This window comes from Rattus norvegicus, chromosome X (assembly GCF_036323735.1).
Source record: "Rattus norvegicus strain BN/NHsdMcwi chromosome X, GRCr8, whole genome shotgun sequence".
NCBI classification, from domain to species: domain Eukaryota; kingdom Metazoa; phylum Chordata; class Mammalia; order Rodentia; family Muridae; genus Rattus; species Rattus norvegicus.
In genome coordinates this window covers 40,925,868-40,951,926 of record NC_086039.1, presented here as the reverse complement: position 1 = coordinate 40,951,926, position 26,059 = coordinate 40,925,868, and the positions used below count along the sequence as shown (strand labels likewise).

General features: G+C 34.5%; 1 protein-coding gene across 6 annotated transcripts in view; it reads right to left on the bottom strand.

Moving 5' to 3' along the window:
- Positions 1-26,059, bottom strand: part of Cnksr2 (connector enhancer of kinase suppressor of Ras 2) — a 248,888-nt gene that overhangs the window by 19,804 nt on the left and 203,025 nt on the right. For all 6 annotated transcript variants that reach the window (XM_017602144.3, XM_063280272.1, XM_039100001.2 and 3 more), the window contains 3 exons: positions 22,782-22,849; positions 19,215-19,315; positions 17,576-18,116 (listed from right to left, as the gene is read on the bottom strand). In XM_017602144.3, the coding sequence (XP_017457633.1) occupies positions 17,576-18,116; positions 19,215-19,315; positions 22,782-22,849 (710 nt within the window). The remainder of the gene's footprint in view (positions 1-17,575; positions 18,117-19,214; positions 19,316-22,781; positions 22,850-26,059) is intronic.

Genomic DNA, 26,059 nt, shown 5'->3' with positions numbered 1-26,059 from the left:
CGGTAGCATAAGGTAGAATTTCATCTGCTGCATCATGTCAGTATAGTTAGTTATATCCCCAGAATAAACAAAGGGACAGAAAGATGAGAGAAAGCATTCTGTCTATTGCTACATCCTGTAGAAAATGGGAAGTAGAAATAACTGATATAGAGAAAGTGAAACATAGTATATTTCAATAACCAGAAGAAGCAATTATTTATCACATTATACTATGTGCAGAAAAGGAAGATGAGAACTATGGAATTTTTCTATGTAGGTCAAGTGAAATAACATGTAATACATCATCATTTAAAAGATAGTGCTGGAAACCTATTTCTAGGTCGCACTGCTGTTTAATAAGCCCTGTCTGGTGTGGGCTTTCAGGCTGGAACGTCGGAGGCAGTCTAACCTGAGGCATGAAGTCATATCTCAATCTAAACTGTCCTTAATTTTCTACATAATTATGTTGTAAGCTTTTTGGACACATTCATCTTTTGCTTGTAGAAATAATATTACATCTAGAAATAATATTACATGGTTGAAGTAATATCAATGGCTATCCTGTATATACAAGTAGTTTCTAAGTCATTGGCCTTGAGGTGGGAGAGGTTATAAGCATTTTATTGCAGTCCTTCCATCACTGGAACACTATCACTCAGCTAAATCAAGTTTAAAATTTTTGCTGAAGATGGTGTTGGAAATATCTTGGTCTTCTGAAATTATGAAAAACAAAAGAGGTCTCGATAAACTTCTTGAATAAATTCTCAATTACTAAATTTTATATTGAGTAAAATAATTCCTATTTATTTTTGAGGCAAATAGAATACAAAGATATTCCTAGACTCAGCCCAGTGGAATCAACTGTATGCTTATGTGTATTATGAATGTAAACTAAAAGCACTGGCCATCCAGGTCAACCACAGGTAAAGGCACAATGGCCTAAAGGTGCATGCCTCATCTACAAGTGTAACATCTCCGAGAACACAGACCACATTATCAACTAACCAGGGAACATAGGGCTCAAAGAGACTGATGTGAGAATCAGGGAGCCACTTTAGGTCTGACCTGAGCTCTTTGCATATATGATATAGTTCTGTAGTTTGGTGTTTTTATGAGACTCCTAACAGGGGGAGCAGGGGCTGTTTCTAACCTTTTTGCATGCCTTTGGGACCCTTTTCTTCTTACTGAGCTGTCTAGTCTAGCCTTAATACAAGCCTGGTCTTATTGTAACTTGTTATGCCATGTTGGGTTGATATACCTGGGAGGCCTGCCCTTTTCTAAAAGGAAACAGAGGAAGAGTGGATCTGGAGAGAATGGAGGTGGGGAGAGGGACTGGGAGAAGAGGAAGGAGGGGAAACTGAGTTTAGGATGTAATATATGAGAGAAGAATAAATAAACAAATAAATAACCATAAGTGTAATTCCTCCATTATCATCCATTAGTATTTTTTAGATATTTTGGTTGAGTGATGGAGAGATGGCTTAGCTATTAAGGGCTAGCCTCAAGTATTTCAACTGATATTATTTTGATATTATTAACAAAATAGTCAAGTTAAACCCTTTTGCTGAAATTTTCTTTCAGAAGTATTGGCGGGTGCTAGTCTATTCACATTAGGTTGTTTTTGTGAAATATTTTATAATTAATGAATACTTATTTTAAAATAAACTCTTCAAAGTTCTTAGTTTCTGCTGCAATGGTTAAAGCGGCACGGTGGCTAGATTGTACGTGATGAAGCCACAACACAAAAAGTGAGACTTCCTCAATACTTTCTAGAGAATAATAATATTTTCAATGTATGAGATTTAAACTTTACAGTGACATTATAGGTTTCTATCAAAAGGAAGAAATTAGATAATATGATGGTCAGTGTGAAGTCATTTAGTGATGAGAACTGACAATCTGGTGAATGCATGAGTCACCCAACACATTATCTGTCATCATGTATGCCTTTGCCAAAGTGAAAAAATGGAATTAGCAATATTGAAGTTTGTCTATTTCTATGTATCTATCTATGTACCTATCTATGTTCCTATCTATGTATCTATGTATCTACCTACTTACCTACCTACCTACCTATCTACCCTGGCTGTACTGGAACTTGCCCTGTAGTCCAGGCAGGCCGCAAATTCACAGAGATCCTGCCTCTGCCTCTGGGATAAAAGCTACCACCACCTGGCTTAGGTTTGTTTCTAAATCATTTCATTTAATAGGTTCGCTTTTCCTTCTTCCAGTCCTACTATGATACTTCTTTTTAAGACCATATTTTTTCTTGGCTAGACTTTCAGATTTGTTCTTTTTTTCTTTCCTTTTATTGGACATTTTCTTTGTTTACGTTTCAAATGTTAGGGGAGGGGTTTTATAAGAACTCATAAGCTCTTTAAAAGGCACTTATCCTGAACTGGACTTAAATCAACTTTAGTGATCAGGTGGTAAAAAGTATTTCTAAAGTTCTGATGACATTTTCATCTCAGAATCTACTAAGTCGGATCATCTCACTTGACCTGAATTCTCCAAATTGAACGTGCAGTAGAATAATAGCTAAGATAATTGGGGAGATGAAGTACTGAAGAAAAATGTTGTTTGTCTTCTTTTTATGTCCTTCAACCAATTTGCTGATGAGTTAACCTGAACTCTGCAGAGTAATGTTGAGGCTGTGGGAAGCATAGTTTTCCAGCCCACCTTCTTTAGTGGCAGTCAGTGGCCGAACTTCCTAATTATTCAAAACATAAACTAAAAATCATGAATATGTTTGTTTTCTAAATCAACAGCAATATCTTTTCAAGTAATATCTAATAGATATACCTTATAGCTATTTCTAGAGGCTCTCCTTGATCACTTTTGAGGCACAAGGGATTGTACTGCGAGCCTCATCAATGGTAAATGTGTAGTCTACCTTTGAGCTACCTTCTCAGCCCTACTCTACTCTATGCTTATTCTCATATTGAATTTTAAACTATCCTCAAAGTTCTGCCATATGGTAAGAGCACTATCATTTTTAAAGAATGCCATTCAGTGTAAGCTCCAGTACCATGTTATCCTTGGACAGCAAAGTCTAGTGGGGCAGAGCGGGCACTTAATCTGAAAATTAGTGAAATCTAACTTTTTTTCAACAAGAACATAACAAGTGGTTGTGGAGGGGCAGCAGTGAAATATTGTAGGAGAATAAAAAAAGAGTTATTCATACTCTTAAAATCTAAACATTACTTCCTCTCAAACTACATACTGCCTTGAGTGAAGAACTTAGAAATGGAGTTTTTTGCTTACTGTTTTTGAGATAGGAATATTTAAAACATTGCAATATTGATTTTCCTCTTTCAATAACATCTAAATGTTAATGCTTTATTAATAACCTCCTTGGCATGCCAGTGTGACATTTGGGATCATTTACTCATTAACAACTCTGGCAAGGAGATAAGCTGCTTTGGGGGCACTGCCAATTGAGTTTCAGGACCATCAAAAATATCTTCTCCAGCAAAGCAAGTGCCAAGAACAAGCAGAAACTTCCAGAACACATCACTTATCACTAATATTTTTTCTTTACTTCAAACCTGTTATATAGCTAATGCAACACTTTGATATACTTTTTAGTTTCTAATCTATTATTATATATTATTATTTCACAACTCAACATTGAAATTCTATTTTAGTGATATGTACTATGTCCTTTCTGTGAAAAATATTTGGCAAAAAATCACAGTAAAACTGTATTTATAACAAATGTACCATGGATGAAACCAATTAGCACAATTTTTTTTACCTTAATTATAAAGCTGAGTTCATGAGCATTCATAAACTTATCAGTTTTATATCAGTTTTCTTATCAGTCTTGAAATGAATGGTCATTAGATTTTATACCGGCAAACTCATCCAGTATTTGGGATAGAAAAGTACAGAATCTAGAACCTATGTGGAGAATTCCATTTAAAATATTCCATTACTTATGAGTTCCATTTCTCCTTCTGAACATTATATAGAACTGCTCTTATAAAGAAAATTAAAGTTGCCTTAAGAGACAGAAAGATGCTAACTCTTAGTGTTCTTAGGGAAAAATACGAATGGCTTTACGGCTACTGTGAATGGCGGCCATGTCTATGTATAACATTTATTATCACATGCTGAATTTTACCCTGACCAGTATAATTACAGAAAGGTAGACTCATAACAAACTTAACTAGGGTGAGAGTTCCTTTTGTAAGATTCAAATGTTTGAAATGTCAGAAGGTTCTCTGTAACTTAAAATGTAATTTGTATTGAAATATGAAAAAATTTAATCTGAATACATTTGTTTCTTATCTGTAAATTAATCAATTTTATAGTGGTTGATGGGGTTGCATTATAATATATTTCAAACAACAAGAACTCTATTTCACTGATTTAAATATTTCTATGCATTAGATTTCATTTATAAAGGACGATGCTGACTTCTCTAGCATAAACATATGCAACTATTAAGAAAGGCTGTCTTAAATCATTTCGTATTGCACAGGACATGCAAAAAAGGGGTATATTTGGGATTCCCAACTTCCATTTAAAACTCCATTATCATTTGGTTTGATTATTTTGTTTGTGGAGTATGGGAAGAGCAAAACAATGGCAGCTATGGAGCAGTTTACCAAAGAACTCCATGACAGTCGTTTCATTTATTTTATGTGTGTATGTGTTTATGTTATTAGCATCACTACTATATATATAAATATAAGAACACACATAGAACTACAGTTTAAGAGTTCTTTGATACATATATACATACTACCACAAATGTCTGTATGGACACATATACACATATACATATATGAACACATTATAAAACATACTTGTTTTTATATGGTTGAAGAACTATTTCATCAGACGCCAACATATGATGTTATATCTAGATTTATCATGACATACTACATCAACCCCTTTTTAAGACCATGAATATTAATAATCAAGTTTCTAGAAAAACTTATCTCTTGATTTGGTTAAGGGCACAAATAATCTACAAGACATCAATCTTGGATTTTGAAGCAAATTCAGAAAAATCTCAAACTAAATTAAAAGTAGCTTCAAACCACCACCAAGAAGTATATCAACCACATGTGCTTATTACTATTTGGGAAGGCTGTCAAATAGTTTAAAGTAAGACATTAGTTCTCAGCAATTGACTAAGCAGAGTACACACCATGACTAGACATAAAACCAGGACCTGGCCCCCAAAAAAGTCAGGATGACATTTTTTTCTTCCTTATTGTAAATCTTCAGTACAACACTAGAGAGCCCATTTTCCCCTCTGTGGAAAATCAACAGATACCTCAACAGTATGAGTAGCAACTTTTCTTTAACAAAATAATATGTTTTAATTATATTGATGGCCTTGACAACCAAGACTTTAGTTTTAGCCATATTAGCAATGATTACTGATCTTAGTGTGGGGGCAGATTGGTTACCATGGTGATGAAAAAGTCATCCTGGGAAGTGTATATTCTACATTACATGGCTCCCCATGGAAAACAGTTCATCTGAAATCAAATGCGGCTTCTAGATTTAGCATGGCTAAATCTTGAAGTTCCAATGAACTGATACTTTGCCTCAGAAGTTGCTAAAGCAACTTACTAATTAGGCGAATTACAGATACCCACATTGTATTGTCACTAAGATGTCAGATCTAGTCTTGTGTGGTGGCAACTATCTGCAATTTCAGTACTTAGGAGGTCAATGCAAAAGGATCTCTGAACATTTGAGGCCTAGGGTATGGTATACAATGAGACCCTGCCATTTTAATTTTAAAGACATTTCTCTTGGATAAAATTTCTCATTTGTGATGGATTCTTTTGATAAGACTTTTTCACACTCTTAGACATGTGCCTTATGTCCTCTTTACAATTTTTAAACTCTTGTCTGACCAGTGTGTCGTGCATGAGACAGGTGTATGTATCTGTTATTGGCATTATTTAGTTTCCCACTTTGGCCCACTTACTGCTACCTGGCAAGCTTTTTAATCAGTGCTACATCAGTTTACAGATTCCCCTAATAGGCATGCTCTAAGCATACATTATACCGTTAAGCTCTCCTTCCCTACTTGTAGGTATTCATCTTAACAGTTTAGTTTACCTCCATAGATAAATGGTGCAGGGGGAGGACCAGATCTTACATTTAAATAATTTGAACAGTTTTCTAAATGGCCTCTCCACACATATTCTTCTATATCAATATATCTACTTTGCCAACAGAGGGGTCTTTCTGATATACATGTCTGATTATATTATATCTCTTTGTATCTACGGAAACCTTCATGCTCTTTAAGAGATAATGCAAACCTTCAGGTATGGCATGCTAGGATCTTCATAATTTAGTTCCAACACAATTCTTGTCATAGTTCTACTTGTCTATACTCCCAAGCCAAATGTCTCTAGATATTTTTTGTTTTTATCTATGTTTGCTAATAATATTTTAAAATTATTTTGAATTATGTCCTAGTATTCGTTTGTGTATGTGAGTGTCAATGCTTGTTGAGGTTAGAGGCTTTGATCCCCCTGGAGCAGGCAGTGTTGAACTACCCAGTATGTGGGTTCTTGAAACTGAACTACGGTTCTCTCCAAGACCAGTACACACTCTTAATCACTGAGCATAATTGTGTCCCTAGTCCCAATTTTAATTTTTTCAAACTACATACAAAATATTTTTCACTTTCTTTCTTTGAGGTGAAATAATCTAGCTTAAATGTGAGGCCCTGTGAAATTTTACAAGGTAGAGCTAATTGAGCTCTTTTACGTTCTTTCACTGAAATTAAATTATTATTAAGTGCTTATTTTTAAGAATACTTGGTATACTACACTATGATATTAGAATGTTTTTGCTTTCCTATTAGATGATAAATTTACTTTGTAATTTAAGGTTGATTTTCTAGAACTTATTAGAGTAGAGACTTAGGTGCCAATAAAATATTACTTGATTGTATTAAATCACCAAAATGTTTTCATTCAATATCAAAGTCCATGGGATACAAGTTGTACATTAAATAACTATCTTAAAGAACTGTTTGGAATATTATTTTACATCAGTAGAATGTCACCTGAAATAAGAAAATATACCTTAAAATCTTAAATGTGAATTATATGGCAGAAGTGGACTTTTGGAGAAGATAAGACTCTGAAATCAAAAGAATAAATAAAATAAAAAAAGTGAAAAAAAAAGAAAAAAAAGTCTGAAATCACAAGTGTTATTTCTAGCACTTCTATGTTAAGGAAGAACGACTTCGGCCTCCTGTGAAGTAATAATTTAACCACTACTATAGGGATTTCCTTTGAATGGCCTATGGTGCCAAGTTATTTATATGCCATTATTAGGAATAGTTACAGAGAAGACAAATAAGTTATCAATACAGCTCATATATTCTGCAACTGCCCTTCCTTTATTGACAGAGGCTGATTAAAAACAGGAAATATCTTAAGTACACTACGGCCTCGGGGGAGCTGTGACAGACAAATGGCTTGAAAGGGTAGGTTTTTTGCTACGTTAGGAACTTGGTCCTTTAACTAGATTTTGGGTGACCTTTCCTTTAATGCTGTATGAAACAGGAAAAATAGCTATCATTGCAATATTACCATTAGTTATAAAGAATTTAAATGTCATATTATAAACCCACTTATATCTAATTTTCCCTAATCTATTAAAAATGTAACAAAGAGTAGTCAAGTTTCACTCAAATGTTTGAGCAATTTACTTATCCATTCGTTTCTTTACAGTTTTCATAGTATGACATGCTTTGATGAAAATTGGGTTCAGATCATTTTAAGTCTAAATTATGTACACATGTCTCATATGTATGTGTGTGTAAAGTATATAATAAAAATCAATCTTTAAGTTAAAAAATAAGAATTAGAAAAGTAAGAATTAGTATTCCATAATACTTGATTAAGTTTAACAGTCATTGACATATTGACATTTACTTTTTATTGGGTTATACAGTCACCTGAATTATGAGTTTCTGGGGGTAATGCACAATTATGTCAGAGTCTCAATTTAAGACAAGCTCTGGTTTTAGAAATCATGCAGTAAGTTGAATAAGTTTGGTCAAGTATATTAACATACTGAGTTTCTAACTGCAATGAAACAAGTCATGACAGGAAACGTGGGAACATTCTTTATCACATCATAAAAATTCCAGATTGCTCCTATTCTTTATCCGCGACAATTCTGTCATTACAGGCAAAATTTTCATCATTTTTGTGCCTCCACACTCAACTGAAATAGTTTATCAACTGGTTAAAGGAATCTGGTATCAGTGCTCTTAATATGCAAAAAGTAGTTCTGAATATCAGCAATGGACTTCCTTACAGATTTTGTATCATCACTAGAATACTCAAGGTAACATTTAGACAATGAATCATTTGTGTAATTTGTCTGTCTCATTCTATTATCAGTGTTGGGAGGCCTTTTTATTAAACTGGAAGAATACAAAAGTCATTTTTGAACTCATTGCTAAATATAATGGGGGAGGTGCTAAATTTTACCAGGACTTTAAGGCAGTATTTATTTTATTTGCTTTTTGGATCACATAACAATTAATCAGGTATCAACTTTTGGAAACCTACATCTTTTTTCCCTCAACTATATACACTATTATATACATATAATTATACACACATATATAATATGATATGCTTTAGAATGATTTTATTTAATATTTATTTATTCTTGGATCTATGATAACATATATACACTGTGTTTTATATCCTGTTTAATTAATGCTTAGGAACTCAGGCAAATGGTGTTTTGAAAGGCTAAATCAAGCTTACATGTTGATTTTTGACATCAGGTAAGCTATGTCAATTATTCAGTTGGAAAAGATCTAACAGTGGCTATGTTATGCAAGGCAGCTTAGAGTACAAGTATTGGCTATGAGACCTGGCATACCTGAGTCTCTATATTGGACTCCAAGTATTGGAAACCCATTAAACATGAGACCAGTCACTTTGCTTATGGCAAGATACAACTGGGCACCTTTCACCTACTATGCTCTCTGAATTTCCAAAACTATATTATTCTTTCTTCCACATGACAGACTTTAAATAATTTGCTCTTTTTTTCTTTTTAAACCTAATTTGCTAGTTTCAGTTTCACAAAGAATAAAAAAATAGTCAGAAATCTAAGTTCGTATAAATACAAGGAAGAACTTTTAAAATGAAACGTCTGTTCTTTTTTTGGACACAGAAGCTCTGAAATCCTAAAATATTGAAACAGAGGCCTTTTTTGGGGCGGGGCGAGAGGGTGATAAACACTGTCTTAGAATTCTTAAATTTGATGATGAGAGAGTTATCATTTTTAGTTAAATATACCATGGCAAACGTGCCATGTTTACCTCAACAAAAACAACTAATTAGATGAACCTTACTGTAAATCATTTTGCAATGGATTCTGTAGTATTACTGGAGAGAAAAACTGACAGAAACATTTAAAAAAAGATACATACTACTGATTTAAAAGCAGCATACGAAGTATATTAAAGATTATTTCACTTAATTATTCAGTATTTGTATGGTTTATCTTTGGAACTGTAAACCTTTTCCTGCCTTCAATGCTGAGGCATGGTCCTAATTAAGTTAACAAAAGCATATCAAAAGCCCCGTTTCCCAAGATGCAAAATTTAGAGGAGACTTTCCAGAGATTATACACAGTGTACAAAAACAATAGAGTCCAAAGTGAGGGACGAGGCTTATTGTCAGATTTGCTGAACACTTATATTAAATACATACCGTTTCCATGTTCTTTTTAGGGAAAAAACGTGTAAATGCCTGAGTTTGACATAATTAAAGGACAATAAAAAAAGAGCAGACACGCCAAGCAGAAGAAGATCAAAAGTAAATTTAGCCACCTAAAATCGCAAGTTATTTTCTCTCACTAAGAATCACAGGGTGCATGCTTTAACCACCCATTTCACAAATCAGAATAGACTCTGTGATGATAGGGTAAAATAACAAATCTAAGCAAAATTTGAAAAGAAATGGCATATGGATTCATGGATGACAAAATTTGGAAGTTCTAAATAGACTTAAGGCCTTATATAAATATATTCTGTGAGTGATTTATCCAAAGATAATAGCACAATAAAACATTAGGTTTAAAATTGCAGGTTAAAGATTTTAAATGGGGAAGAAAATTCAAAATCTTTAAAAATGGAAAAGTTAAAATACTTATGATAACATGGTTTCATAATAGTTATAAAATTGTGAAGCATGTTCTAAATGTAGACTATAGTATATCCACTTTCTTGTGTTAAACATTTGATTTATAATTGATCAGAACAGCTGAGCAACCAGAATGCTTATTTCTAAGGCATGACTTTTAAGGGTGAGCCAAACTAGTCATAGCTATGAAGGTAAACTCACCTCTGGTCTTGCAAAGTTTGCACAAAGTATAAATAAATTAATATGAGAACAGATTACATTGTGCTATTTCTCTAAGAATCAATTTTTTTCAAAATTGTTAACTGGATATGAGAGAAAATTATTGGCACAAAGTAAGAAATTTGCTACATATTTTGAATTACTAAGTGTTTCCTTTTATTGAAATGTAAATTTTTGTTGGAATCAGACTTACTAAATGATATGGTACCTGTTATTTGATATATGAACAATAAATTCCTACTGAAGGAGCGGGCACAAGTTTAGAGCTCATTAGATCATATATTTTTATAGTAAAGGAGAATTAGAGGACAGAAATTTAGTTTACATTTAAGTAGGTTAGATACAGTGAAAGGTTATAGAATTCATAATTGGGAATATTAAATAATTTGTAAATTATCTGAAACGACAACTTTAGCTACAGTATTGAACTAAATTAAATTTTCTGTGAAATAATTCAATACATTTATTTTATTGGCAAACCTATATATTGTGCTGGTATCAAAAATACATTTACATGAAATGGTCATATTATATTGCATGGCAAAAACATTTTAGGAGTTGTGAAATATTAAGCTTAAACATTAAATATTATTATAACAAAGTGTCACCTTTACAGTAGAACATACATTTATGGGCACTTGCCCTTTAGTGAATAATATTTTACTAAGAACCTTCTCTCATTAAAGAATTCTCAAAATACAATTGAGTTGTGTTTGTGTGTCTGTGTGTGTGTGACAGAGAGACAGAGAGAGGCAGAGATAGAGGCAGAGATACACAGAGGGAGAGAGAGAGACAGAGAGAGACAGAGAGAGAGAGAGAGAGAGAGAGAGAGAGAGAGAGAGAGAGAGAGAGAGAGAATATGCTACCTGTGGGCATAGTGTTTGTAGAGGCTGGAAGAAGATGCGAATCACTAGATGTAGGTTCTCTGGGAACTAAACTTGGGTGCTTGGGTGCTTTGGAAAACAGCAAGTTCTGTTAGCCATTGAGTGCTCTTTAGCTCCCATACAGTTCTAAAGAACAAATCTTAGAATCTGCTCTGGCTGTTTTATCCCAGAGCTTTGAGATAAGTTGACAGTATTGGAAAATCTCCATAAAGGAAAGAAAAAATTTAAGCACTGAAGGATTAGATAAGCAGATAAGAGAACTTTTGATATATGATTTTAGGGTAGCTATATGATTTTGAGAAGCTAACAATAAATCATTACTGAATTGAAAAATGATTTGCTTTTATGAATTGTGAAAATAATAAGAAGAAACATTATGACTGAATCCAATTTTCTATTTTGGCAAAAATGTAAATCATAGCTTGTCTTAGCTATGATAATGATAGGTTGTCATTCTGCTGTGTGAGTTTAAATTTTACCTGGCTGCATCTTCTGCTGGTGTAGCTCTGTAACATGTAGAAGTCTTTTTTTTCCCCATTAAAATCTGGTTTTATTACTTTGAACACCACTGGGATTATTTTGCTGCCAGATGGAGGACCACTGGGTATTTATTAAACTACAAGAGTCATTATTAATACTTCCCCCAAACTAATTAAAATGGTAGTAGGTAATGAATGACTTTTTGGGAAGACCCAAGGCTGTGAAGCAAGCACACAGTTAATTTGAGTGGCGTCTTTCCATAAGCTATGGATTGTGTAGGAAGGACAATAGCCTAGAGGTGTTAAAAGATCTGTTTCTAACTGGCTTAGGAAAATGAATTAATCACTTCATATGTCATATATTTGTGACACTTATATTTGAAATGAGATTATACAGAGGAGGATTGTTTCAATCATATACAATCATTTTCAATGCTACTAAAAAAAGAGTCATAGTGCAAAAGAGCTGTAATTCTAGTTACTAGCATCCCAGCATAAACAGGGCATGTTAAACACTTGCGAATTCTGTCTTCAAGTAATGTCTAAAATAAATAGATGAACAATGTTTTGGTTTCTTTTTCATGTCAATAGTGGTTAATAATTTTTTTTATCCTGTAAGAAAAAGGTGAGGATAGTGTGATTTAAAATGTAACCTCTATCAGTATTAGAATTCTAGACAGATGATTTTCCATATAATTATCAGTTTATACTTCCTTACAGTTTTATCAGACAACATGGAATTGGGATTTTCCCATAGATTTTCTGTGTTCTTTGTTTATATTTCCTTGTTTAAGCAGCAAAGGATGGTGCCTACAATTTTACAAAGTAATATATTGAAAGTGCTGTGCTATTCTTTGACTTTATTCACGTTATTACTGTTTGCATGTGCCCTTTGTCTACCTGCTTTGGATTTCAGCTGTAATTTCACAGATTATTTATGATGTTGCTCTTATCAAGTTATTTACTTGTGTGCAAATTTACATTAAAAGCAAATGGAAAAGTGATGCAATGTTTTTCTTTAATTTCAATTTGTTCCATTCCTCTAACCTTGCCTTTAATTCAGGTTTGTATTCAGATTACATAATTTCCTTGCCTGCAAGATACCTGGATGCTCTTAGAGATAAAGCTTGGACCTTTGGAGTCTAACTGAATATTGAGGGCATCTTCTCTGTACTGTATTAGTAGTCATTATTCAGACTCCCTGTCTAGATAATTCTAGGTAGTGGGCTACCTAACTACAGCAAAACCTGCACAGCACCAAAATTGCCAATAGCATGCAAAGAATATTATATTTTAAAATATAAGTTTAGCATGTATTTTTCTGAAGTTCTAATTTGAGAAGCATAAATATTAATCCAGATAGCCTAATGTATATTGTAGTTCCATGGTAATAGATTGAATCTCTTTCTGCTCTGGTTGAGAGACCAAGATTTTGTTTTAGATTTCTAAGACTAAGTTAAATACATGTGTAAATCAAATGGGAATACTGATAGGTAATTCTCAAATAATGAAAAAAAGAACATTATGATTTTATTGAAGACATGAGTGTATAAAAAATGTGTGACTGGAAAGATTATCTTATAACTGCCAATGGGGAAATCAGCAGGATCATAATGTTGAAAACCTCATCTAAAGTCCCTACCATTATAAGGAGTAAAAGTCACTCTCAGCAAACTTTAAGCCATATTAATCAAGACAGTACTTTAGTGTTATAACAGATAACTTCTGGTTTTATATTATCTTATACTTTAATGATTTATACCCCTTAAAAGTTGTAGAGGCTGACATAATTAATAACTTAATTTAAGGACACTATTTAAAGACCTATACCTCAGTAAGCATTGAAACCGCTAATTGGATAATAGGAAATTACTTGTCTTTTCCCAAATGTCAGTGAAGTAGGTCAGGATAATTAATATGCATGCTGACTTTTCAGTCAAAGGAAAACAAGAGATGTCTCATCTGTGTACTTTTAGTACCATCTATTTCAGACTGAAATGATTTCAGCCTGAGAAAATTGTCACAGTATGACTCAGTTAAATAACTGAATTTCAAATAAGACAAAAGGTAGTTCAACCACGAGCATGGAGATTGCAGTCTGTTCTATGGAAGGCTAAATTTCACAGCCAGGAGGAAATCGAAAATTATTCAGGGTTATGGATTTAGGTACCTCTTGCTCCTTGGAGTTCATTGGAAGCATGTGTCATTTAATGCATAACATTACATGAAGTAAAACAAAATAAATGATATAAAAGGAGTTTGGTTAATGATATTTCCTTATGCTTAAGTTATAAAACAGTTTATATTTTCATGTTTTTCTTTCTTTTCTTTTTTTATTGGATATTTTATTTATTTACATTTCAAATGCTATCCCCTTTCCTGGTTTCCCCTCTGGAAACTCCCTATTCCATCCCACTCTCCCTGCTTCTATGAGGGTGCTCCCCCACCTACCCACTCCCACATCTCCGCCCTGGCATTCTCCTATACTAGGGCATCAAGCCTTTCCAGGACCAAGGGTTTCTCCTTCCATTGGTGCCCAACAAGGCCATCCTCTGCTACATATGCAGCTGGAGCCATGGGTCCCTCCATATATATGTGCTCTTTAGTTGGTGGGTTAGTCCCGGGGAGCTCTGGGGGATCTGGGTGGTTGGTATTGTTCTTCTAACCATTGGACTGAGCACGAGGTCCCCAATGGAGGAGTTAGGGAAAGGACTGAAGGAGCTGAAGGGGTTTTCATGTTTTCTATTACCCATTTTGGTCACCTGCTAAACATTTCCTATTTTAAATGTTTACACAAAATTAAAAAATATTCTGAGCCAGAGATATAACACTCAATTTCAATTCCCCTGCAGGTGACTAGTACACATTTTGTTTAGTAGGTCAAGTTGAGTGCTGGCCTGAAGCAGGATAGCCCTACACTACTGAGAGACTTTGAGTTTTGCAAGTTTCCTTTGCTTGTGTGTGGCTACATATATGAGTGCTCTGTGTTAGAGGATGTACATATATGCGTGATGCTGCCATCATGGCCATGGCTTTTGTTCTCTGTATAATTTCTGTTTCTGGCATAATAGCCAGCAGTTTGGTTTGAATAAGCAGCCTTCATGGTTATTTCTAATGACCAATCCACACAAGGCATGATTATGGCATCCTCAAAGTAGATTCTAAATAATCTGAGCCACCAAACAAAGAATACACACAGGCTGGAGTGAGGCCCCCAGCACATAGGTAGCAGACATGCAGCTCAGTCTCCATGGCTGCTTTGCCTGACTTCAGTGGGAGAGGATGGGTCTACCCTGGCAGAGTTGATGCATCAGGGTGGGGATATTCCTGGGGAGGGCAACCCTCTTAGAGGAGAACTGGATGGGGGGGAGGGTCTCTGTAAGGGGGACTAAGAAGGGTAGTGTTTGATGTAAATAAAAAATGGTCAAGTTATCTGTCTTCTAAAAGAAATGACTGATTTTAAAGTGAATCTTTTCCAAATGAAGCCTTTATCATGTTATATAATTCCAAATAATAAGTATGCAACAAAAATCAATCACCATCAGAAAGGTGAACATATACTGAACTGAATAAAAAAATCTAGGCAAAATCGTTCAATACAGTGTTCAATACAGAACAGTTTGTAGTGCTTGAAAAAAATTAAATGAGGAGATTTATGGAGTACTCTGAAAGAAATAGATGGGGCCTCAAAACTACGACATGGCCATTTTTAGTGAGGCAAAGCTGAACTATGAACTATGATGACAAAATGTGTAACAGTAAATTTACTGACAGACTCATTAGGATTGTTCTGCCTTGCCATGTTTATTGTGTAAAGAGCTCATTGAAACTAATAGATATCAAATAATTATGCATTTAATGTATCTGTAACTTAAAAAGCCATCAACAGAGGGGTATATCTGAAGATAAATCCTATACACAAAACAATGAAAAGGGGACCCTTGAAGAAAAAAATCAAATCCATCTGATTTCCACAGAGATGCTCTGTGGAAACCTGAAGAAGGTACAGGTCTGGTACCATGTTCTAGCTATGATTGCTCCTTCCTACCTACTTATTGCCAACATGATGACTGGGACAGACCCTTAATATATCATTTAGAAAAAGAAAGAACTGGTGTCTTTGCCTATAAAACTGGTAGAAAGTTTTATGAACAGAGTTTTCTATTTCAGAATTTAATACCCTTTAATTGGCTGAGCTGGAGTATTTTCCTTCCCCTATATATTTAGGTATAGCTGTTGTAAAGCACCTGGATGACAATCAGATTTTTTAACCAATACTTAAAATTCAGAAAAGTTTGTTAATTCTGCTAACCATTAGAATATCAAGCACGTATTAGGCTTGCCAGAATGCCCGTAGAAGCCTACGATGAGTCCTAAATACTCTTTTTCATAAGAATCTTCTCTAGTCTATGAAAGATAGATGTTGGGAGGGTTTGCAGGTGACGGGTGCTAATTATCTTTTCAGCGTTGACAGCCATATCTTTTGTAATGTTCTTATGGACACTGTGGCTAAAATACACTTTATATTAAAAATGTCTAAGCATGTACATCTGATTACAAGTGATTCTTCTATTTTGTTGGTGGAAGATATAGAATTTCCATCAAGTCACGTGAGCATAAGAGGCTCTCTTGCTGAAGGAACCAAGTGTCACACTGACAGAGTCTTTCCTCTTAGTAATTCGTAAGCTATGAATTGTTTAGTTTCCACTAGTAGTAATGATAACTTATGCTAATGTATGCTATGATCAAAGTCCAATATACTTGACTGACAGGGTGAATGTTACATTTTATTTTTATCTTCAAAAAGAGGAGACCAATCCTTTAAAGAAACCAAATAAGTAACGTGTTCAGTCATCACTGGTTCCAGTCATCAGTACTAGTTTGCTTACTTACTATATATAATGCTATTTACTTACAATTTTTTCATTTCACAGTTAGGATTTATAGCCAGATGCTTGATCATTTAAATAACTGAATTAAGGCCTTCACCTTAAATAAGTCAGGGTTCTGGACCAGTGTTTCATGGTCGTTATAAACAGAAGCTTCATGTTGCATAACAAACTTGAAAGCTAATAAATATATTCAGTTTTCTTTGAGACAGGGTCTCACATAGCCTGCATTAACTCTGAGCTTGCTATGTGCCTGATGATGACCTCAAATTCCTGATACTCCTGTCTCTAAATTCCAAGTGTGTGTGTGTGTGTTTGTGTGCACCGCTATGTCTGTGTAAAAGACCCCAGAATTACTAGAAAAGTTACTGAATTATCTTCTTTTTCTTTTGAGTTAATACTCATAAATAGAGTTATCTAATCAATGTAAATACCAATATAATAATTGGAATGCATTCAGCAAATTGGACTCTAGAAAAAGCTGTGCAATTTGGAATGACATATGCTGTATGAAACTTTTTTTGGGGGGAAGTGCTTTTTGAACCTTTCCCCTCACTATTCGAGAAAAGATATAAACATATGTGTGCAAATGTTGGCATGCATGTGTGTATTCAGTTATTCAACCAGGGTTTGTTGACACTCAAAACATTTATAGTTTCTTGACCCAAACTCAGGGGGCAGTCAGTATGGACTGGCAAGATCAATGCATGAAAGCAAGAAGAAATTAGGGAAGGAAAGAAAGGAAAGAAATGAAAACTATTAACCTCAAAAAGCAAATGGGGAGTTGGGAGAAAAAGTATTTGTTCTAGTGGCATTTGTCCTGGTTCATAAATTATGGAGACCTAACTTCCTCTCCAGCAAGATCATTATTTATTTTTTAAAGTGGAACAACCTTCAAATAAGAAGTTGAAAGGCTATTACTGTGTACACAGGCTAAGAATTTCGGCAAACATACTTACTTTTCTCGCCTATGTTTTCTCCTGCTGCCTCCTCTTCCTCCTCCTCCTCTTCTTCCTCCACCTCTGGTGGCTGTATGTCATCTTGTGGATCGCAGGCACTAACTGGTGCGTTCAGACAGCAATGGTTGAACCCGCTATCTCGAGGCAGAGTAAAACTTCGAGGCTTGCCCCCATTGCCATTCAACACTTGCATCCTCTCGCTCTCAGCTAAAGGGTATGGGCCATAATGATCCTGGAGGTGGCACTTCTGAGTTGGAAGAGTGGACTGCCGCCTGTGCTCAGGGGAGATGGCTGCCGAGTCAGAGAAGACAGAATCTTCCAGAGGCAGAGTCTGAAGATAGTGTAAGCCTGAACTTGTCAGTGGCGTCTCGATTAAATCCTGCCAGGAGCGGCGCTGACTGGCTGTCTTGCGAATGGGGGACACAGCACTGCTCCCAGTAACTTCCTGTCGAAATTCCTCATGTGAAGACTGAGACTGAGAGGTCTCTGTGGAGGAAAGCCGGCTGTGTTTTGCTTCCACATAAGGACTGGCACAACTCATCTGTGGAAAGAAGCCCCGCATCAGCTTCCATAGAAATAACAAACCACGTAGATTCTCAAAGAATTTTTTTTGTTTTTTTTTTTTAAAATCACAAAGTATTTTCTTGGATAGAAATCATACACAGCCAAGAAACAACTGCACTGTTTCACAGACATCTTAAATTCTAGGCCCCAGTTTACACTTTAAAGAGTTAGGAACTTGAATGCCTTGTGATATAGATAAAAGAGTTTTCCATGAAACATCCAATACACTAGTACAAACCTGATAATAGTGAAAGTATGAGAAACTGTAAATGTTTATGTAAGAAACATTCAGCAACGAAACAACTTAAAAACGTTTACATTTTTTGAAATTCTAAAGAAAAGACCCCATAGATTCCTGTTTCTGGATTTTAGGCAGCTTAGGGGATGAGAGAAAGAGAGGCTTTTGTGTGTGAGAACAAGTGGTCTATAAGCAGAGTAACTTTTCTGCTTCTTCATAGGTCAGTGTTTGTCCCTATGGGTCCCACAGAGAAGCTGTCTTGTGGTCCTGTCAATTCTATAGTAATTTCTGGACAGTTGAAAATAGGAGTGTGGGGACATCCTCTTGGAGATGGAGGAGGAGGAATGGGATGAGGAACTGTCGGAGGACAGAACAGGAGGGGGATAATGACTGAACTGTAAAAAAAAGATCAAAGATAATAATACAAATATGGGTAGGATGAAATTATGGTTTGTTGAGGATTAGCATGTAGACACTATATAGAGTACACAAAAAGGAATATATTTTATACATGAATTTAAATTTGGGAAAATATAGCATAAAAGACATAAAGTTAAGTTTATTAGTATGGAATTAATACGATCAACTCATAAATCCTTTTCTAAGGAAACTTTTATGTTGTTTTTCATTTCTTTTAATCTGGCACACTCATTCTGCCAAAAATCTATGGTGACTGTTTACTTGACTAAATATTCCTTGTAAACATAAACACGTTTTCCTACTGATTTCAGATGACAAATTTTCTTTTCCCAGAAATTTTGTTTGACACACAATTTAACATAGTTTTTCAGTTCAAAGCATCCTGCTATGTCCTTAGCACACTGAAATTTAACTTACAGAGGGAGGCCGTGGGTATGTGTCATATGGGGGTGGAGGGCTGTCTTGTTTTGGTGTTGATGGAGTATCTGCTTCTTCTTTGTCACTCTCACTCCAGTAATCTGAAAGTTTACACACATGGGCAGATCAACATTTTATAAGTACTTAAAGCCGTATTTCTCAGGAAAAGATAAAATCACTTAACCCAAAAGATTTCATTACTATAGCATGTCTGTCATCATGGCACTACCCAAGAGTTATCAGCTTCACTTTGGAGAATAAGGACAAAATAACCTATTCATAACCTCATTAAAATTTAATGACAAATAGGAAGCCTTAATGTAGTACTCTATCAGCCAAATCATGTTTAGGATACATTTGATTTTAGATCAAATTACTCAGAATCTTTAATTAATGAACACCACAGGATGTTTCGTAAAGTATGTCATATTACAGAGATAACTAATCAGCGAGCAAAACAATATACCATAAGCTGCTGTGTATCTCTACTGATAGAAACACCTCCAAAATTAATGTTCTAAGTTCTCCTTTTCTGGCTTCAATTCACTGGTTATCTAACAATTGCTGCTTTCTAAAGTCAAGCTGACATGAATCTTTTAATGCCATACTCCCACCTCTCTTTGGAAAGGCATGGCGAACCCTAAATCCTGCCAAACACACACACACACACACACACACACACACACACACACACACACACACACACACACAAATGCACACCGGCTAAAGTGAGCCACAAATACTAAAAGGTAGGAAATATAGGCCACTAGACAAAGTTACTTGGCAGACCTGAGGTAAGAGGGAAGATAAAGAGCTCTGAGAGCTGTATTAATATAATAGTTAGTCAAATCCAACAAAAGACCAACAATCAGAATCAGTTTTACTATATCAGCCATAATTGCTGTGTTGATTCTCTATGTGAGGTCCAAGCAAAGAACCAGCATGATTACAACAGCAATTTCAAGTGAGAGACCAGGTATTAAAAGCAGAAGAAATTTGTCTGAAAATTTGGATTCTAAAACAACCAGCACAAGGCTCACGTATTCAGATTCAAATGAAAAAGCCACAGTACATATTTTTGTAAGAAGCCTTCTCTTTCCAGAAATTCTCAGTTGTAATGTTTTTCCTATAGTGTTATCTAAACATGAGTACAACTAGCTTTTTTTTTTTCCAGAAATTGTTACATTCCAGGTAGGAAATAATAGAGCTGGATTTGAACTAAGACATTGTGTTGATCCAAAGCTCTGAGGACTAAATGTCTGGGACTCTTGCTTGACACATCAAGAAAGTTTACTGTTAGTATAGTGAGGTTGTTTAATCTCCTTTACCTACTCCTGATTTTTAACTCTGGTTGCTGTGAATAGAAAGTGTCTATCAAAGGGTACTGGACATAAAATAAAACTGCCCATCCTTAAAACACAAGGACCCTGACAATCCCCACTGAGAAAAAAAATACAAAATGTCTAATTCATCTTAGATGCCCATTTCCTCCCTTAATTAAAAAAAATCAATGGGAAACTGGTCATGGGAGCACACAACTGTAACTCCAATACTCAGGAGGCTGATGCAGGATTTAAAGTTTGAGATAGCTAAACCCTATCTAAAAAGCCCAGTGGAAAATAATGGAGATACTGAACAATGACCACCACTATAACTAAGGCCTCCCACAAAGATTGCCATAGATGCTCAGAAACAGAGCTGTTAAATGATTGTGGACAAGGCATGACTGATATTCAGAAGCAATTCTTTACTGTACAACTTCACCATGCATATATGCTCTTATAGGCATTACTTAACTTTGTTGGGTCAATTTTATAATCTGTAGCGGAGTAGCTAATAATAGTATCTGACTTTCAGAGTTGTATACATGTGAGAACTAAATAAACTAAAATGTATCAAAGCACTTTGTACTGTGAATACATTCAAGAAGTATTAGGGGCATTTATCTTTTGAGTATATTTTATTTTATGTTAGAACAGTCAAACATAGATCACAAAGGCAGTAAATGCCTGATGTTCATTTTTGCTAAGATCATCCCATTGTTTCTAATAATGCTGTTTGAGTTTATCCTCAATGTCTGCGTTGATACCTTGGGGTCTTGGTGCAATAGTACTTCAAGTGGCCCTCATGAGCACACTGGAAAAGAGATGATTAACATTTTAACCAGAGCTCCATGGCTGTTACCATAAGTAAGAGATCTGAAGTGTTTTTCTTCCCAGATAAACTAGGAAAAATGATAATCTCAATTTGATGTAATTCTTGGCTTATTAAATGTAATAGCAATATAAACATTTGATGGTTTGCTTAAGAAAAGGTGGAAATACTACTCTACAAATTAACTTCTTGTGCTAAGCTATGAGAAAGGAAAAAAAAAACAATGGTAGAAAAAAGGCAACACTGAAAACTCCCTTAGGCTCTTTGGGAACATTTGAAATATACATACTGTAGCTTAGTGGATGAAACTAATCTGATATTTTTCTAAGAGCAAATAGATTTTTACCTCTCAAAATTACATACGCATGTATTATATATACCATATTATCATTATCTCTATACATCTTGCTGTATAGAACCTTTACTCTTAACTCTTATCTAACTATAACTCAGTACTTCTTCACTACTTTGTTTACTACCTACTTAATTATTCACAGCCTTTAGGAACTGCTAGTCTATTTTTAACTTCAAAGAGCTGTATTGTGTATGAAACTTAACTTCAGTACTAAGAATTATACTCAGGAGATGTCCAATAGCTATAGACGAGTGGAGTTGACATGTAAATTTCTCAGTTTCTAGTACAAGACCAAAGGATTTAACCACACATTAAGTAGGAAGTCTATTATGTTTCTGTGATAATATATATATATATATATATATATATATCCCATATTTCTAGCTCTTGTATCTTTAAGCAGCCAGGTAAAAACAGCTTTAAAGGGCTATTTTATGTGTTTTCAAAGAAATTTGAAAGGAAAGGCTGACATATTTTTAGTACTCTTACCACAAAAATTAAGCTGTAGAAATTCTACTAGGCATAAAGATGAGGAAATTAAGCCACTAAGACACATTTACCACTTTATAGTCTTAGGTGAGGTTTGCCTGTGCATGGTGATTTGATGAAGACTGCTTCTGTTATTTATAGAATTGTGCAACCTGCTCCAATTCTGTGTGTTATAGTTACTGCCATCAGTCCACATCATTTCCATTGTACAGTTTAGAGAGTAGGCAACAAAGTCTTTTAACATTCCCTCCCCAGAAGGATTCTGTTTATACTCATTTCCTGGAACCTGTTTTATGTTACTATGTTTCATGTTCTTCACTGCACTAAAACTATCTTGTTGAGCAGAACCCAGTATAATTGCAGGACAGGTGCTTATATTTCTACACAAGGGTGTCATCCAGGCTTTTTTTTTCAAAAATAAATTAATAAAATATTATAAATTTCTATCCATTATCAATATTATATCAAAATTCACTAATAATTTTCTTCAAAAGACTTTCTTTCATTTGCCCAGCATTTTTTATTCAAAAAAGTGGAACAGGATCATAAAATAAAAGGTATCTCTTTACCTTGTTCTTGTTTAATCCTCTCTCTTTCGGCATATCCTGCAGTCAGCATGTTAATTCTATTAAGCCACCTGGAAAAACAAAGAAAAAAACCAACAACAATTCATTATACTCTTTAGAAATACTTATTTTAAAATATCTAAAAAGTAGAATAACCCTACATATGAAATATATTCTTTATTTGACTTGAAAAATTTTAAGTTTTCAATAGGCAACAGTCTACTGTAGTACAAATTGTTCCCATACTGAAGATGTAATTCCAATGGAACAGTTATTTAAAGCTGTTATCATGTGCAATACAAAAGGTTTTGAAATGGACAAAGCCCTATCAATTCTTTTCCTTCAAATGGATAAATACTTCAACTATTCCTGCTCTTCTGTTTTCACTTTCAGATGAAATACTCCTTTGGAGACATTTATAATAGTCTAATTTATACAAGTAGGAGAAACGTTTTAGAGCTTACCTATGAAAATAATAGTCTTACCACAAAATAATGAGTTTTGATTACAGAAGAAATTGGGGAGAACTCACATTTCAAACTACTGTAAATAACTTTGGAATTACTGTTAGAGTTAATGTCATAATATAGAATAGTCTGATCTAGATGTATTTTAAAGAAACCTGTGTTTGAGACATTTTCTCTTAAGATACTAGATCTTTTTAACTAGAAAATAAATAAATAAATTTGTTTAACTGATTCACATATTAATGATTTTCCAAGTACTGTTATGTATATATCATATACCTAGCAAATTTTGAAGAGAGGAAAGTTGTATCTCTGATGGGCATCTATTGAAATTTAAACTGCAATTTTAAAGCAAAGAAACGTAAATAGAAATAAGTTCAGGAAATATATCATGTATATATCATCCTAAAAAACATAAAGAAAGTGAAGAGAGGACTGGAGTCCTAAGAGTAGAGAATAAAATAATCAGTGGAATTCAATAATATATATTTTATACATTTCTAGTAGATTATAAATTATAAATCAAACTTCAAGATAAAACCTTTGAAAATGACTATTTGCAAAAGAGTAAAATAAAATTTAGTATACAGTTCATTTGTAGTGAGAAGGGGGTTGAATTTGTATTATAGGGTAAATCCAATTACTTTGGGGAAAGACTAGACTGATGCTGTTAGGTAACACTTAAAAAAAAAAACCTGACATTTAACCCACTACTATGCATTTACTTCTGACAAAATTATGGAAGAAAACTTCCCTGAAGTAAAGAAAGAGACGCTCATGAACATACAGAAAGCCTACAGAACTCCAAATAGACTGGACCAGAAAAGAAACTCCTCTTGTCATATAATAATCAAAATGTAAAATGCACAAAACGAAGAAAATATTAAAAGCAGTAAGGGAAAAAGATCAAGTACCATATGAAGACACACCTATCACAACTAAATGAGATTTCTCGCCAGAGACTCTAATAGCAAGAAGATCCTGGGCAGATGTCATACAGACCCTAAGAGAACACAAATGCCAGCCCAGGTTACTGTATCCTGCAAAACTCTCAATTAACATAGATGGAGAAACCGAGATATGCCATGACAAAACCAAATTTACCCAGTAATCTTTCCACAAATCCAGCCCAACAGAGGATAAGAGATGAAAAATTCCAATATAAGGAGAGAAACTACACCTTAGTAAAAGCAAGAAGTAATCATCTTTCAACAAACCCCCAAAAGATAGCCACACAAACACAATTCCACCTTTAACAACAAAAATAACAGGAAACAACAATAACTATTCCTTAATATCTCTTAACAATGGACTCAATTATCCAAAAAAAAAAAAAAAAAGAAAAAGACATAGACTAACTGACTGGATACATAAACAGGACCCAGAATTTTGCTGCATACAGGAAACATACCTCAGAGACAAAGACAGAGACTACCACAGAGTAAAAGGCTGGAAAACAATTTCAAAGCAAATGGTCACAAGAAACAGGCTGGAGTAGCCATTCCAATATCAAATAAAATCAACTTTCAACCAAAAGGTATCAAAAAAAGATAAGGAAGGACACTTCATATTCATCAAAGTAAAAATCCACCAAGATGAACTCTCCATCCTGAACATCCAGGCTCCAAATGCAATGGCACCTATATTCATAAAAGAAACTTTACCAAAGCTCAAAGCACATATCTCAACTCTAACAATAAGAGTGGGAGACTTCAACACTCCATTCTCATCAATAGACAGATTGTGGAAATAGAAATAAACACAGACACAGTGAAACTAACAGAAATTATGAACCAAATACTTATTGAACATTTTATCCTAAAACAAAAGAATATAACTTCTTCTTCGCACCTCATGGTACTTTCTCCAAAATTCACTGTACAATTGGTCACAAAAAAGGCCTCAACAGATACAAGAAGACTGAAATAATCCCAGGCATCCTATCAGATCACCACAGACTAAGGCTAGTCTTTAATAACAACAAAAACAACAGAAAGCCCACATACACGTGGAAAACTGAACAATACTCTACTCAATGATAACCTGGTCAAGGAAGAAATAAGAAAGAAATGAAAGACTTCTTAGAATTTAATGAAAATGAAGGTACAACATACCCAAACTTATGGGACACAATGAAAGCTGTGCTAAGAGGAAAACTCATAGCTCTGAGTGCCTCCTAAAAGAAACAGGAGAGAGCATACACTAGCAGCTTGACAGCACATCTCAAACCTCTAGAACAAAAAGAAGCAACTACATCCAAGAGGACTAGATTGCAGAAAATAATCAAACTCAGGGCTGGAAACCACCAAGTAGAAACAAAGAGAATATACAATGAATCAAGAAAACCAGGAGCTATTTTTTTTGAGAAAATCAACAATATAGATAAACTCTTAGCCAGACTAACCAGAGGGCACAGAGACAGTATTCAAAACAAACTTAGAAAAGAAAAGGGAGACATAACAACAGAAACAAGGAAATTTCAAAATTCATCACATCCTACTACAAAAGCCTACACTCAACAAAGCTGGAAAATCTTGATGAAATGGACAATTTTCTAGGCAGATACCAGGTTCCAAAGTTAAATTAGGATCAGATAAAGCATCTAAATAATCCCATAACTCCTAAGGAAATAGAAGGATTCAGTAAAAGTCTCCCAACCACACACACACAAAAAAAGGCCTAGGATCAGATAGATGGGTTTAGTGCAGAATTCTATCAGACCTTCATAGAAGACCTCAAACCAATACTGTCCAAAATTTCCACAAAATAGAAACAGAAGGAACACTACCCAATTCCTTCTACAAAGCCACAATT